The 15917-nt window shown below is 42.2% G+C and overlaps 1 protein-coding gene and 1 long non-coding RNA gene across 5 annotated transcripts in view; one reads left to right on the top strand and one right to left on the bottom strand.

The window, feature by feature from the left end:
- Positions 1-11698, bottom strand: part of LOC117947143 — a 26081-nt gene extending 14383 nt beyond the window's left edge. Inside the window, exon 1 of the long non-coding RNA XR_004657171.1 lies at positions 11648-11698. This is a non-coding gene — a long non-coding RNA (uncharacterized LOC117947143). The remainder of the gene's footprint in view (positions 1-11647) is intronic.
- magi3a (membrane associated guanylate kinase, WW and PDZ domain containing 3a) overlaps positions 1-15917 on the top strand; it is a 159662-nt gene that overhangs the window by 112299 nt on the left and 31446 nt on the right. For all 4 annotated transcript variants that reach the window (XM_034875733.1, XM_034875732.1, XM_034875735.1 and 1 more), the window contains exons 4-8: positions 4198-4404; positions 7458-7620; positions 9334-9413; positions 10101-10158; positions 12314-12420. In XM_034875733.1, coding sequence (XP_034731624.1) covers positions 4198-4404; positions 7458-7620; positions 9334-9413; positions 10101-10158; positions 12314-12420 — 615 coding nt within the window. The remainder of the gene's footprint in view (positions 1-4197; positions 4405-7457; positions 7621-9333; positions 9414-10100; positions 10159-12313; positions 12421-15917) is intronic.

Below are 15917 nucleotides of genomic sequence, written 5' to 3'. Positions count from 1 at the left end.
CCCCCCCCCCCCCCCCAACAATGAACACCCCATTAATCTAAGGAAGTAATTAAAGTGGAAGATTTGAGCTGGCCACTCTGACATAATCTGGGTTGCCAAAGGGTGACCAGACATCCTATTCAAAAGAGGACTGACTTAAGATGGTGTCCTTGCATCCCAATAGGAATGGTCTTTGTCCTGATAATGAGACATTTGGCATGTGTTAATGAGGCAGAATTATACATCAGGAGCACGGACAGGTTAGATCAGTGTTTTCTCTCTCTGACATCAATCGTGAGGGGAAAGCACAGCAGCAGCCTCCACGTCACTAGCTTTTTCGATGCAGACAGCAGCAGCAACGTAAGTGCTAATTTACAAGTCAGTTTTAAGACTAATCAACTAATCTACTTACTCAAGCGGGAGGCCTGTGTGTCTGTGGGTTTGTGCGCATGTGTGTCTGTGTGCCTGTGGGTATGTGCGTCTGTGCTTCTGTATGTCTGGGTGTTTTGTGTCTGTGCGCCTAGCCACCCATTTGATCCAACCCATTTTTGTTGCCCATGTTCCGGCTGTTTTTAAATTATTAACTCTGATTGTTATTGCTGGAGCTAGTGATCTATTAAATCTGATATGATAAAACACACTATACCGTATACAGTCGTCACATCAAAACAAAGATAGGGGACTTTTTTTTGTCAAAGTAGAATATTAATAGGATTGAGCATTCAAACTATATTAAATGGAATTGTGGATATTTAGTATACTTTATTACAATATTACTATATTTCCATATGATTAAAGATGAAATAAAATGATATAGCTGACTGTAGAAAGCTGGGGAGTTCCATGTCCCAGAGTTGCGGGATATACATGCTAATTTTAAACATCATTTTGTTGGAATAACTAAACTAAACTAAATGGGGGAGCCACAAGTGATTCAAACAAACTGCTCATTTAAAAAAAAACAAAAGAAAACGACTCCTCAGAGACATTTCACTTAATTCTAGCCCAGCTTCGTCCTTTTGAGATATTTGGTTATTTTAAGCTGTATAGTTTTACATCCACGCTTGATTGAGTTGGACATTGTCCTCAATGACTGCGGCCTATTATTACAGTATAATTACAACACGATCCATCTCACTGCAGTTCCTTGTTGTGGCCGCTGTGTCCCGGCTTCTTGGTAATGGGTATTTACTGAGGCTGTGTGTGCCTTTGTGTGCGCTTCAGAGTGCACGGAGCAAATTACCACATTTAATTTACCTCCCTTGTTTTGCGTTCCGTCAGTAAGCATCCCATTAATTACAAACCTACTAGAGGATTTAATGGTCTTTGATAAGGTACCAATATTAATACTTCATGCATTAAAAAACGGATTAGTATAATCAATTTAAATGTATTGTGAAACTTGGATAATTTTTGCCTTTTAGTTGGTGGGTTGATTGTTTATTTAGCATATTATATTTATAGCTGGTAAAGAAATGGTCAATGTCAATTTTATTTCTATAGCACATTTAAAAACAACAACAGTTGACCAAAGTGCAACAGTGGTCAGCTGTAAAGTCTCGACAAGTTGTGATGGTGCAGATGTGCAATGGACTAGTGCAATGTCCAAATCACAGGCGGGGCCCAATATTTGTTAAAGGGAAAATCTGTGTCCAACCATCTGAATGAAGTATTGTGGTGCCGCAGAAACGTCCCAGCCCACAAATTGTATCCTACAGAAAAAATCTTTGTTTGGTACAGAGCCTCACAGAAATCATTTTTTATATTTTTAATGACACAAAATGATTCATAGTAGAGTTTGTACAAAAATATCTCACAGGTCCGAAAGACTTGGTTAAGAGAGATGGGACAAGTGGCTTGTGAAGATAGTCAGCTGGTCGGGGGTTAGACACTGAACTAATAAATTCTAATGGATTTTAAGTTTTTAAAATTGTGTGGATTATCTCCTTTTTATCAGTCACTTTTTAAGGTATGGAACCTAGTGGAAGAGAGTTGAGCCTACATGCTCTCAGCACTGGCTGTTAGAAGATCCACTCCTTACTGGGGCTAGAATGGACGTTCAGGACATGCTGTGCACCGCAGGAGCTGTCACCCTGGGGAGAATAGTGGAGGTAGAAGGACCGGGGCTGACTGATACACCGGCTGTGGCTTTTGAGTGGACTGAGAGCCTGATGGTGGAAGAATGTGAAATGCTCCAGGATTACTGTGCTGGTGTTGAAAGACCTGATGAGACTGATCCTTTCCCAGAGTTGGGGTTTACTCCTAAACTAGATAGATTTACTGGGGATTTTTTAAATATGACAGACTCTAAGTTTGAGAACTTGTGTACTGTCAAAGGAAAGGTTGTGTACAAATGTGTGAAATTCCTGAACAGAGGTAAACTGGACAGAAGTGTGGGGACAGAGACTGGGTGTGGACAGTGGTGTGAAACCAGCTTGGAGAGTTTTGTATAAATCTCCTCTGAAAAAAAGAAAAAACTGGAGAAGTTTTAGTTACACACTAATGTGACGTGGTCTAAGGTTGCTTTCATTTTTGTAGCCGTCTTAAAAAAAACTGATTCTTGGAGAGGCAGGAGCAGGAAAAAAAAGTAGAAGAGAGGGCAGGAAGAACTTCCTGTTTCTATCTCTTTGGTGAAAGCCAGGGTTGGGGTTGGTTTTTGGTTTTATAAAGAAACAAATTTCTTAATAAAACGAATAAAAAGAGTTTTGGAACCAGTGGTGTTATAAAGATGTCTCATGCTCCGTAGTAGGAGATGATTTAATATTTAACGGAGTATTTAGGTAGAAAGATTGGTTGTAGTGTAAATTAATTGTAAATTTGTTGACGTGCAATACTTTCTATAGTTCTATTTATTGTGATGGAAAAATGTGGTTTTTATTTGGTAAAATAAAGGTTTTATAAAAATTAAAAAATCTCTCGCTTTCTCTTTCTCCCTCTCTCTCTTTTACCCTCTTTCTCCCTTCTTCTCTCTCTCTTGTACTTCTCTTGCTGAAAGAGAAATAGTGGTGAGCGGTAAAGTGGGTCACCCCTTCTCGTGTAGTTTTGGAAAGAGGAAGCCTTGCTCGCTCGGCGGTGTAAGGCTGTTTGCCGCTCTAGGCGCCAACGTGACAGCAAATGCAAGCTCACGGACGTAAAGGGGCAATCGAGTGCAGGAGATGCTACCTTGGCGTAAATCCTGTAGTCACAGTTCCCCGGGGAATGAAGCAGTAAACATGACAACATATCAGTCCAGGCTTTTTGGTTTAGGTTTAGCTTTGAAAAGCAAAAAAAGTCAAAGTGCATGAACACAAAGATTGAGTTGGACATTGACAAATAAAATAAAACCAACATTTCCGTCTCACAGTTGGCTTTTTCCCAGGTGGGAAGCCAGCAGAAGGGGAGGGGGGGCAAGCATGTCTCTGTTGTTAAATTACAATCTCCTGCTAGATGGGAGGTGTGCCTAATCAGCAGGTTTGGATCTGGAAACATAACCCTCTCCATGTGTTGGATGAGACATACGGTACTGTGGTTAAAACAATCCCTGGCCAACGATGTGGATCAGTTGTGACAGCAAAAACGGAAACCAGTGGGAATTGGCACAGACTAATTTGCGTAAAAAATAAAAATGGAGGGACGCTTAATCCAGGAAACTGTTTAAAAACCTGAGTTATGGCAGGAAAAGCTTGGCCTCATTGTGTTCCAACCAATACAGCTCTGCCAGATATGATTTGTAGCACACAATCAGACTCTGTTAAGTCTTTCAAAACTACTCTTTAACAGCTGCTGCACTTAAAGTGAGAGATGGTCCCATCTTGATCTGGTTTCAAGGAAGGGGATTTGCAGCTGCACTGGTGCTTAGTTGTCTCTTCCCATTGTGTTGTGTACTGCTTTGCCAAGTCAACATGTGCAGTTCTTTCCTACAGTATTCATTTGTGATGACTGTGTGGGCATAATGCTAGTATTCCTATTTTCATGAGGACCAAATGTTTTTAGAGGGATTGATGAAGCCTACATGCACGGCAGAGTATACAGCTAGTGTGCGTGTACGTAGAAGTGGTTTGCAATGGAGTGTAGCACCACTTCCTGCTGTCAAAAAATCGAAACAGAAACTACACACTTTAGCTCCAAGGTTAGGAATGTTGTAAAGGAGGGACCATGTTAAGGTTACATGTAATGACTGTAATCAAATAAGTCCTCTAGATGTTAAATAAATATGTTGTCTGCCTCTCTTCATTCCAGGAAACTACTACGGGACCCCTAAGCCCCCTGCGGAGCCCAGCCCAGTGCAACCGGACTTGGTGGACCAGGTTCTGTTTGATGAAGAGTTTGACACGGAGGTCCAGCGAAAACGCACAACCTCTGTCAGTAAGATGGACAGAAAGGACAGCGCCGCGCCAGAGGAGGAAGACGAAGAGGAGAGGCCTCCTATGTCCAACGGCCTGGCTGGTGAGAGAGACACACCATTTTGTCTTTGACCGTTTCTGCAATTCTTACAGCTAGTCGGAATGCTTCCTACCACTTTATTCCCAAATAAAATCCCAGCTGTTTTTTGTTATAAATAAGCAAACCATAAGGATCTTTTCCTCTCTCTCCACCTTATTATTCTTTTTCTCCAAACAAACACTGTCAGGATTAGCTGTTCTGCATGCACGGTCAGCTCTAAATCACAGCACTGCCAAGTCAAGAGGTACTCAAAGTCTGGCAGAGATCAATAGAAGCCATCTCCCGGTCAGAGGGATTGACTTTGTCCTTGTTCAAATTCTCCCACAAGGATGTCCTCACATTGCTCATGGCATAAACAAAATCAGACCATGTTAATGGGGAGCCGTTCTCATTGGGAAAGTACTTCAGAAACCTCTGACTGCTGTGTTATCATTAAACACTGCAAAATAAAATGGTAATTCTCAGAAAGATGTGCCAACATGGAACATGATAACCATCCGTATGGTTACTTTTCTCTCTCACAATATCATCCACCCATCTAAAAGTCCTCTGTTATCGCTTCAATGACGGGCGTCTGACCAGTCACACACACACACACACACACACACACACACACCCACACACACATACTCATACACACACCCTGGAATGGTAATGTATTTGCCATGCCAGATTGTTAGCCAAGTGAACTACTTGTGTACACAGTGCTGCAAAAAAACAAACAGCTAATTAACAATGCATATTGAATGAACATTTCCAATATTGTTAATTCAGTGTATATTCAGATTCTTAAGAACAACTAGCCACATATCATGCCACAATATTTGCAGCAGAATGACCACTGTTTAATAGGAAGACCGTTCTGCACTAATATTTAACATTCATGCCAGGGCTGCTTGATTATGGAAAAAAAATCAATATTGAAATCACTGAATCATCATTTAATACAATTACTCATTGGCTTGAACAGTTAAACACATCAACAGTGAAAACCACTTGAAGTGTAGCATTTTCCTCAATACTTTTCCTTTTGTTTTTCTCCATCCAAAACATAAGACCAAATAAGAGTTTTAGTTGCAAAACGTAATCTGCCAAATAATAATTTTTCTCAGTTATATAGATTTTGTGATTGTTTGGAGCCAAGAACAAAATTGTGTTCAAAATTCGATTAATTGCACAGGGAGAACATAAATGTCTTAACTAAAAATAGGAATATTGTTGCCATTACCATGTTATTGCTATCACTTACACATACAGTACATGTGCTAAATGCATCAATTTCAATAATATAAATGTTCATTCAAATCACAAAAAACTACTCGTATATATTGTGCAAACAATATCTAGCATCAACACTAGCTAAGTTTCCATAAACTAATGCTAATTAAGTGTGAAAGTGTGTTTTCATCCAAAGGCTTTAAAGTGAATAAAAACCTGTGCGTAATTACGTCACATGCTGTTTTCCGATCAAATTGGTATATATCAGATTGATTTTAGACCTTTGAAGGTGTTTCCATTCATTTTCACACTAAATCGCACAACATTCTAGCAAACATCTAACAGCAAACAAAGTTTTTCTAGACATAGTGGACCGCGCCATCTACCAACACATGATCAATATTGGACAAGTCGTAATAGTGCTTATGTGTTGCTGCGAGACAACTCCCTTTTTTGAGACATGTCTCACTGTTTGAGCGTCTTCCATTTACTCCGGAGGACGTTCCACGGCTTGTTGTAACCTTTGTCGGCCATTTCCTTCACGAGTCCCTGATCAATTTAATTCAAAAAGTCTCTCGTCTCCTTGTCCGTCCACTTCTATCTGTCTTTGTTGACAACTGACATGTATGCAGACGGAGCAGAAATACTGGGGCGGAAAGGAACTAAAACTTCTTCTTCTATTGTTTTTCAACCCTAAAATGACCTAAAACCTAATCGCAATTCATTATTTATTCAAATAACATTTTCATCAGTTTATAGCATAGCTAGTTTGAGGCATGGATACATAGGGGAAGTCGTGAAAAAAATAATTAATATTAATACACGGAGCATGTCACTACTCATCTCTCTGTGGCCCTGGGCAGGAACGATGGCAGTGCAGAGCCGGGCCAAGAAAAACACTCTTTGTTGAAGAATGTCACTCCTAATTCTGTAGTTCATGAGTTGTCTAAACTCAAATGCAGTTTAGTGTGAATTTAATTGTTAAAGTGATGAGGATGAGTAATGAGGTGTATGTAATAGAAGGGGGTAGAGGAAGACATATTACCATGCCTTGAAGATAGTTTAATACAGCAATTTTTCTCCGTTTTCATGAGTTGTAGAGGCCTTCATGCCCACATCTGCTACAGCCCACTTTATTTATCTCTGCAAGGGCTGAAAGCTGCTATAGCCTCGAGCAAGTGTCTGCTTTTAGTCAATTATTCTGACTTTATAAGGGCAGAAACCCCTCCATGGTTTCATGATGGGGGAAAAAGTCCCTAATTTCAACGCAAAAAGCTCTTGGCCTCTTCCAGTCAACAGCTGTCACTTCCCCATCCAAACAGACTGAGTATTCAATGCCATGATGAAGCTAGGTCATACACAGACAGATGAAAACCTGCAGATAAGAAGCTCACACAGGCAGCCACAACACACACATGCAGCGCCTGTGTGATGCGTATAGAGTTATGAAGTGGCACTCGCGGCTGTGTTGGAGCATTGGTCAGCTCGTGCCTGGGAGGCAGTTCCCAGTACATCGCTGCTGACATGCAAATCCTATGGCAATTGCTGCGCTTCTGTCCACCCTCTCTGTGTACTCTTGCTTTGTCTCCCTCTCTCTCTCTCTACCCCTTTTCCTCTCATGTGCATGTAACCGTCCACCCAGTGTACAGAGGAAGATCAACTCGAGCGACAGCAGCAGCGGCAGCCGGGAGAGATGCAAGGAGCCCAGAGGAGCTCCAATGGCGCCACATTCTCACCTCCTGTCTCTTTCTCCTTCTACCATCTCCCATACCCTTACTCCCAACCCATCCCTCTTTCTGTCTCCATGCCCGTGTCCCTCTCGCCATGCTGGGCCACAGAGCACAAGGACAAGGCAGATTGGCGGAAGACGGTGCCCAGCTACAACCAGTCAGCCGGCGCCATGGACTTGCGTGTGTGGAATACGCAGGATGAGAGTCAAGAGTCCTTGCCTAAAAACTGGGAGATGGCTTACACAGAGACCGGCATGGTCTATTTCATAGAGTAAGTAGCCTTTTGTTTTGGTCCTATGGAGCTCAACAGTGTCAACCTGACAAGCCAGACCCACATCCAGATGTTGGGTCTGGGAACTCACCATTCGCTGGGCTCAATCCAAGGGGCGGGATAAACAGTTGACTTTCAAATTCCATCTGCACGCAATAGGATAGAGATACAACCAACCAGAGCAAGGCTAGTTGGTAGATTAAACTTTTGCCATAATCCGAACACATTCCTTTTTTAAGAGTGACTCCAAGTCTTCCAGAGTCGCGGCCAAAGGCGATTCGAAAGGCTGCTGTTTGCCAGCAGCAGCAGCCACCTCTTTGTTTTCAAGTAGCAGGGAATTCACGCGGAACATGTCGCAACTCCGCTGTCATTAAATGGTTTTTGGCCTGGTTTTTCCAGCTCGCAAGCTAACGGAGAGTTGCCAGGCTGACCCTGGCTGCAAATTACATTAGCTGCCGCTAGGGTGCGTTTAGATGTCTAGGCTACAACAGTGGGGGGTTCCAGAAGTAAAAATCCCATTCAGTTTTTTTCTTGGAGGATTATGGTTTATCAATTTACCGCGAGCCACGAGGTTTGGAAAGAAAAGTTCCTGTAGAAGCGAGAAGTCAATATAAAATCAACATTGTTTTAAGAAAAAAGCAATGTCATTGATTGGTGGAACCAGCTGTTACCATGGAAATGTTTACCACACCCATGAAACCGTGAACGGCTTGAGCGAGCTGCTACCATTCAAGTCTTTGATACTGATTTCTTTACATATAAAGAATAATTTTCTAACGTACAGTAGACAAAATGTTATTTTGCATCGCTTGGTTCCAAGCTTAAAGCTCTTTATATAAGCGTTTAATGAAGCGTTTATGGCAACACGGAACAGGGAGTAACCCTTCCGGAACCAGATAAAAATAGGTGGTCACTGTTGAGCTCTACTATTACTCTGCTGTTACATCAGCGTTGTGCTATAATCCCATCCCCAGAACAATCCACATTTGTCTCTTTTATCGCCATGGTAAGCCAAATATGTCTGGCAGTGAGTGGCACTCCCCTCCTCTCCAGTGCACTGTATCAAAACCAAGTGTCGGACATGGAAGCTATCTGTAGCCTCAGCAATGACAGTTGTGTTGTTCTCGATTAAGTTTGTCTTTTATTTCCCCCGTGTTTGATGCCGGGGGTTTGTTGGCTGGTGCTAAAAGAAGCAGGCCCCGCTTTGTTTACCTGGCCTGTTAGCGTGGCAAGCAGTCAATGCTGAGCCGCCGCTGTCAGAGCCAGGTGCTGCAGCTCGCTGCTAAATCAATAGCTTATTCTGCCAGCCAGAGAAAACAACAGGCTAAATGAAGCCCGCCATCCCTGACCTGCTCTCTCAGTTCTGCTCTTTATGATCTCTGCAGCTACTCACTCTTTTCTTTTGGTGCTCCTATGCCTTCCTCCTTTTCTGCCTTCTTTACTCCCATTCTCCCCTTGACTCCATCTTCCTCTCTTTTCCTTTTACCTCAAAGGCTCCACTGAGCTTTGTTGAAGTTTTAAAGGTGTCTTTAATAAGCCAATCCCAATTGATTAGAAATTAGCCAAAGTTTCAGTTTTTTTTCCGTTTGTTTTTCGAGCTGGCAGAATACAGTGCTAATTGCTTGATTGTGGCAGCAGCTTAAATGTTGGTAAAAATTATTATTTCTTTTTTTTGTACTGCGTCTAAAGCCATGTATCTTCTTTTTACTGCAGTCACAACAGCAAGACCACTACTTGGCTGGACCCACGCCTTGCCAAGAAGGCAAAGCCTCCTGAGAAATGCGAGGAAGGAGGTGAGACAGTCTCTGCAGGTAGTTGGCATGGAAGTAACATTACCATGGGCACTTATCCCCCTTTAGTCCTACTCAAATACTCTCCTTCCCCCCCTTCCACACACACACACACACCTCATCCCAACTCCCTGCTGCATAGAGCAACGTGTGCATGAGCCGCATCCCTGCCTAACAGGCGGCGATTGAACAGCCGACCTGGCCTGGTCGCTCTCTTGCCGGTGACACAGCACAAACCTCCAGCCTACCCCGCGCCTCCTAATGGCTTCTGGGACACATGCAGGGAGCTCATCAGTGCAGCATCTCTCAAAAGGCAATTTCCTATGCCCCCTCTTGCGTTAAGATCTCCTCTGCGCTGCATGTGGTTTTCACACAGCAGCAGGGACTCAAGATGTTGCACACATACACACTGTTGGAAAGAAAAGGCTATCATTTTCCACGGAGGCTGCTTAACAATTCAGCATTTCTCATTCTTCCCCTGCCTCCTCCACAGTGTGTATTAAGCCATAAACACACAGTGACAAACAAAAGCAGTCTTCCTGTTCTCTAGGTGTAGGTAGGCATGCTGTGAAGCTAAGCTGCCAGTCATAGCCCCACCCCGCATTGCGTGTGTCCAGTTGTCCGTGTGGTGCCTCAGCAGTGATATGAAGTGATTTGCTCCTGCCTTCTCCCTGTCTGTTTCCCCTTCAGAGCTTCCCTACGGCTGGGAGAAGATTGTGGACCCCCAGTACGGCACCTACTACGTAGAGTGAGTAAACTTCTCCCTGTGCATAAACAGACAGAGAGAATGCCTTGCCGTCCACTCATATTAAGTCTCCCTGTGTCTTTGCTAAAGTGAAAGTCAACACTGTAGATTCAACACAGGTTTTGTTTTCTTCCGTTAAACTCTATTTTTCCAGTGATGTTTTCAAGTGGTTTCGCTGAATTCCAGAGGTATAGTTTTAAACGTGTGAATTCTCATTTGGACCTGTGAAATATGTGAAAGTGGCATATTCTATTGTCATTGCGGTAGTTTCCCACAGCCCCGCATAAAGCAATTATGTCAGTACAGATAACATTGGTGGGTTGCAGTTTTGTGTGTATGGGTGTGTGTGTGTGTGTGTGTGTGTGTGTGAAAGAGAAAAGAGAGTGACGACAACAGACACTGATGGTGTAGGGCCCCTGAAGAGGAAAACAATAGCAAGATTCCATTCTGATCGAGAGTGTAAACAAGAACACATTGTTCCATTTTAGTCCCATTACTGTTGTCAGAGAGAGACCTGAGCATGCCCGCTTATGCAAGAGGGTCATTGAAAGGCTGCCGCTCCCCTGCCTCTGTCTGGCAAATTTTGTTGTGAATAATCGACCAAACGCAACAACAAAGTCTCATTATTTCCTCAACTGCCAAACAAAATACGAGGTGTGGCAATCAAGGGGGGGGGGAGACTGAGAGGAAATGAAAGAGAGGGGAATGTTTATCTCTCCAGACCTAACGGGGAAGATTTCTCAGTGTATGAGTCACACACACACACACACACACACACACACACACACACACACAGACAGCTATACCATCAGTGTCTCAGCATGTGGCTGATTCACTGTGCAGCATCAATGTCTTCTGCCTTCCCAAGGTGTTGTCATGACCGGGATTTAACTCATTACGCAGATGACCTACCCCTCTCCATTACCAACTAACCGTGGAGGGACAATTCATCTAGGTAGAAGGAAGGGATTCAGTCCACAGGTGTGACCTCATATCGCTAATTGTTCTTAGATTCAATTGGGTGCAAACTTCCCAAAGTATACTGTCGCCACTCATCCTGAGTTAATCCAGACATGCTGTTTACAAAGGTTATTATAGTTTTGAATTTTCAATTAATTTTTGTTTTAGTTTGGACGTTTCAATGTCATTTTGTTTGCCAGTTTTAGTTTAGTTTTAGTTTTTTTAGAATGATTTTGTTTCAGTTTTTGTACAATAAGTTTTAGTTTTACAGTAATTTGTTTGGGTCAGGGATAATGTCTCGGAAGTATGTAGCTACATATACAGTATATACAAAATACATGGTTTGAGAACTGTACAGGAATGGCCAGGAGTTTGAAGTTTCTACCACTTTAGTGTCCAATTTGAAGCAATTGCAGCATCTCATCTGGAATGTAAACTAAGGGCTGGGCGATAGGGACGAAATCAGATATCACAGATACTTCGATATCGATATTGCGGCAATAAATTATGCTTTAACAAAATATCTTCTCACTTAGATTTTTCATAAATAATCATCAGCAATGTAGACATAATGTCTAAGTGGGAAAAAGACAAATAATAGAACAGCAAGAGAAATCTCTTATGTTCAGAAAATGACATCACTTCACTGTAATGCAGCCTTTAAAACCAGGAAAAGACACCACTTATGTCACACCATGATATTACTATACTATGTTACTAGGTAAACTCCATTCAAATTCTGTCAATAAAAACTAAAACTGAAATGACTTGCATTTCCTTTAATTTTTTTTTTTAGTAGTTTTGAAGGTTTTAGTTTGGACACAAACACACACACACACACACACACACCATTTACACATCTTAGTTTACTATAATAACCCTTCTGTAGTGTCAACCCAGCATAGGTTATGTCACAGCCAGCTCTCATAGTCAAATCACAGGTTTGCATGACACGCAAGGAAGAGTATCAAGAGGGAGGTCAAGCTGTGTTTTGCGAGGCCAAACATGTAAGAACACAGATGTATACAACAGCAGAAACACTAGCTGGCAATGAGACTGTGTGTAGGGAACTGAATGAATAAAAATAGTAGGCTTTTGATGAGCGGTAGGGATGGAAACGTACAGCAAAGCTTCAGCTCACAACTTTGTACCTATTTAGAGTTCTTTTTCGTCTAATGTTTTTCTCTCCCGTGTGCAGCCACATCAATCAGAAGACCCAGTTTGAGAATCCAGTACAGGAAGCTAAGAGAAAGTTCAGCGTCGACACGCCCACTGCAGTACTGCCACCGGCAGCTACGCCCTCAGGTAACTTCTCTGACAAGCAAGCCCTCTGGAGCAGGAACTGCACAATTGTTGTTTACTGCAGATTCTGCAGTGGAGACAATCTTGTCACTCCATTGTCACTCACTTTTGCTGAATGGTATGTAAACAAGTGGCAATAAATAATAATGTATATTTTATGAATCCCGAAAGGGGAAACTACAATTTATTACCTATACATGCACTAATGGAGAGGTGGAACACCCCAAGCAGTTGGGGGTTTGGTGCCTTGGTCAAGAGCACCTTGGCAGTGTCCAGGAATCACCATATTTTGGTCTGCATGGGGACTTGAACAAGCAACCCTCCAGTTCCCAACCCAACTCCTTACTGTCACCCCAAATGCAGAGAGAGTAGACGGGAGAAAATGTCAGTTTAGGAAATTCTGATTTATATTGAAACTCCAAAACCACAATAAGACAAGAGAAGCACGAATTGAATGCTGCTATGGCATAAATAAATATGTTAACTCAACATTATAGACATTGGTATGTGAAGTCAGTTCTGCAATGTTAACATTAAATATCATGGTTTAAATTAAGGGGCAAGGAAGTTTTACTCTCGCTGGTCATCAGGGAAAAAGACAGGAAGTGAGATTATTTGCTCTAAATTGCATCCTGAAATTTTAAAAAGAGAGAGAGATGGAGCACATTCTCAGTCTTTGAATCTTGATTTAGGCTACGTTGAAATTGCTACGTTTTGGTTTTCAAGCCAAGTTTTTGAGCCAAAAGCGATCTCCGTGCAAAGTGTTTTAAGCTCTAGTAGACAAACTCTACTATGTTTAAACCAACGCGCATTGCCGGGGTAAACAGGATACCTGTTCCGCCCGTTGCTGACAGTTGCCATGTTAACGTTAGTAGCTTAGTCTCAAAACTGGAGATGTCATGACCCAGTCCGGCGGCAAGTGTTGGCGTCAGTGTTGTTAAAGGTCTCCGTTTGCTAACTCTATGACTCTGGGTGTGAATTCAACAAATATTAGAAATAAAGTTCTTTTCAAAAACTAACAGCGTAAATAGTATCAGCTAGAATGTAGCTAACAGGTAGATTATTTTAATACATCTATGAATAGACAGATGCATTAGAGCCTGACCTATATATCGGCAGGCCGATATTACGCAATTCCCGATATATCAGTATCAGTGTTTATAATATATATATGTGTGTGTATATATAATTTTAATATTCATTCATCAGAATCATTTATAATGACAAATAAATAGATTCTGATAAATGAATATTTAAAAAATAAAAAGGGACGGTCAACCATGTTATGAGTGTTTGCGTTGCATACTGGTCTGTCCACCAGAGGACGCTCCACAACGTCTCTATTGGCAACACTGATTTCTTTTTTTTTGTTATTCTGTTTTTGTTCGAAGAATTTTAAGTTTCATATCTTAAGTTTGTATTTTTATACATTTCATTTATCAGACCTTTCATGTATTCTGATGTTCTGTTATAAACAAATGATTATCATTTTACTTCAGTATGAACTCATAAGCAAATAACTAATGTTAGGGAATTCTGTTCTTGAATTGTTGAATTTTTAAAAAAAAAAATATATATCGGCATATAGGATTTTTGAATAACCAAATATTTGTATTGGTATCTGCCTTCAAAATCCTTTATTGTTCGGACTCCAAGTTGTATACACTGTGTAAGCAAAGTCAAAACATCTGGATCGCCCCCTGGTGTTTGGCTGCAGTATAGGTCATAAATCCAGCTCTCTTTGTTAGTGGATAGATCATGGACCAAACCAAAAACCCATCAGACACGTCAAATAATTTATTTTCTCAAAAAAATGGTTTCTGTCATTTTAGGTTGATCTGATCACACTGACGTTTACTCAAAGTTTCTCTGATAAGTTTGAACGTCATAATCGAGAGCTGCGATATGACTCGTGATTGGTCGGGCGGGTGTATGGGCGAGACTTTGGGAGGAAGGGGGGACGCGTCGTCCATAGTTTTTTACCGGCTATGATAGCTAACCTACCGTATCAAATGCGGGTGTTATTAATAAGCAGGGTCAACACGTTGGCCTATTGTAGTCTTGTGTTTTCCTACTCTAACTGCTGTTCCATGAAGACTCAGCGTTTTTAAGACACACGTTCTAGGCTTTATAGTTCTATCTTGTTTTTTGTTCAGTCAAGAAAAAACCCGATATAACAAGGTAATAGATGTGTTATCCAAACACTGGAGCACTTTTATCATGCCCTTCATGCTAAGATGTCTGTCTGGAAGATGTTTTAACACTTGACAGGCTGCCGATAAACAGATCATAGCCTCTGAAGCAGTGATATTCAATTTGAATAATGGCGCAGCGCTTCACTGTGCGGCAGAATTCATTTTGCCAAGTGGATTATGAAATTGGGCGAGCTCTGAGGTCTCTGGGAAAACGCTTTTGGCCCAGCCGCTCGACCGCAGTTCAACGATCCCTTTAGAACAGAGGAAGGGAAGAAGAGTGGAGGGACAGGGGAGGAAGAGAGGTGACTGCGGTTGGAAGTGGCTTACAATCACAAATTGCCTTTTTTTCCCGAGTCATCTGTTCATCATGTACCACCTGTGGTGAACGCGAGTGCTCGACTGGTCTTATCGCCCTCCTCTCAGGCAGTGTACAGCTCTGGGAAGCGGAAGCCCCTGTGTTGTTCTAACATGAAAAAGAATTACTATGCTCTTCTTTGCACGCTCACACAAAGAATGACCACATTAGTATTCAAACTAGCCTCTGTATTTCAGACACCCCTTAGACAGAACTGTCTGCCTCACTCTGTTGCCCGCAGACCCCCTCCTCGTACAGCTAAACCGCTCTGCAGTCTGTGGATGATATTTCTACTGTGTGCCACCAGCTTCCATGCCCCCCCACCCCCCACCCCCCTCCCCATGCCTTGTGTACACTCTGCACCTTCCCACCCCTCGTTAATGAGAATTAATGACTAGTGGTCTTGCGCAAGTATGGGGACGTTTATTGTTCTCGGCCACAATTACTGCGCTGACAATCCTGTCTGACATTTTCATATGATCACTTCACCCCGGGAATACACACTGTCCCTTTTGTGGCCCACAGCTCAATCAAGACCATGTAAACATAGCTCCAGTGTATTGGCGCTCTCTCTCTCTTTCCTCGTCTGTTACTGTTCCTTTTGTGGTGATCATGTAAGTAACAGCCCTGACAGTCTCTTGACGTAGTGTGGGAACATTGGAAGGCCTGGACAGTCTGAATCCTGTCAAACATATATAAATTACACACACATCTTAAATTTCTCACGAGGAATTTCATGTGATTGCACATTGGCAGGCATGCATACACATTCATTTACATACATAATCTTGAAAAATATCTCTCTGACACCGCACCGATACTGGGATGTCATATGAATCATAATCATCCTTTCTTCAGAGCAGGTCACGTTCGTCTGCGATGCAGTTATGTAAATCACAATCCCATGACACATTGGGACTGGTGTGAGAGACGGGGGGGGGGGGGGGGGG

This window comes from Etheostoma cragini, chromosome 7 (assembly GCF_013103735.1).
Source record: "Etheostoma cragini isolate CJK2018 chromosome 7, CSU_Ecrag_1.0, whole genome shotgun sequence".
NCBI lineage: Eukaryota > Metazoa > Chordata > Actinopteri > Perciformes > Percidae > Etheostoma > Etheostoma cragini.
This window is presented reverse-complemented; position numbering and strand designations above follow the sequence as displayed.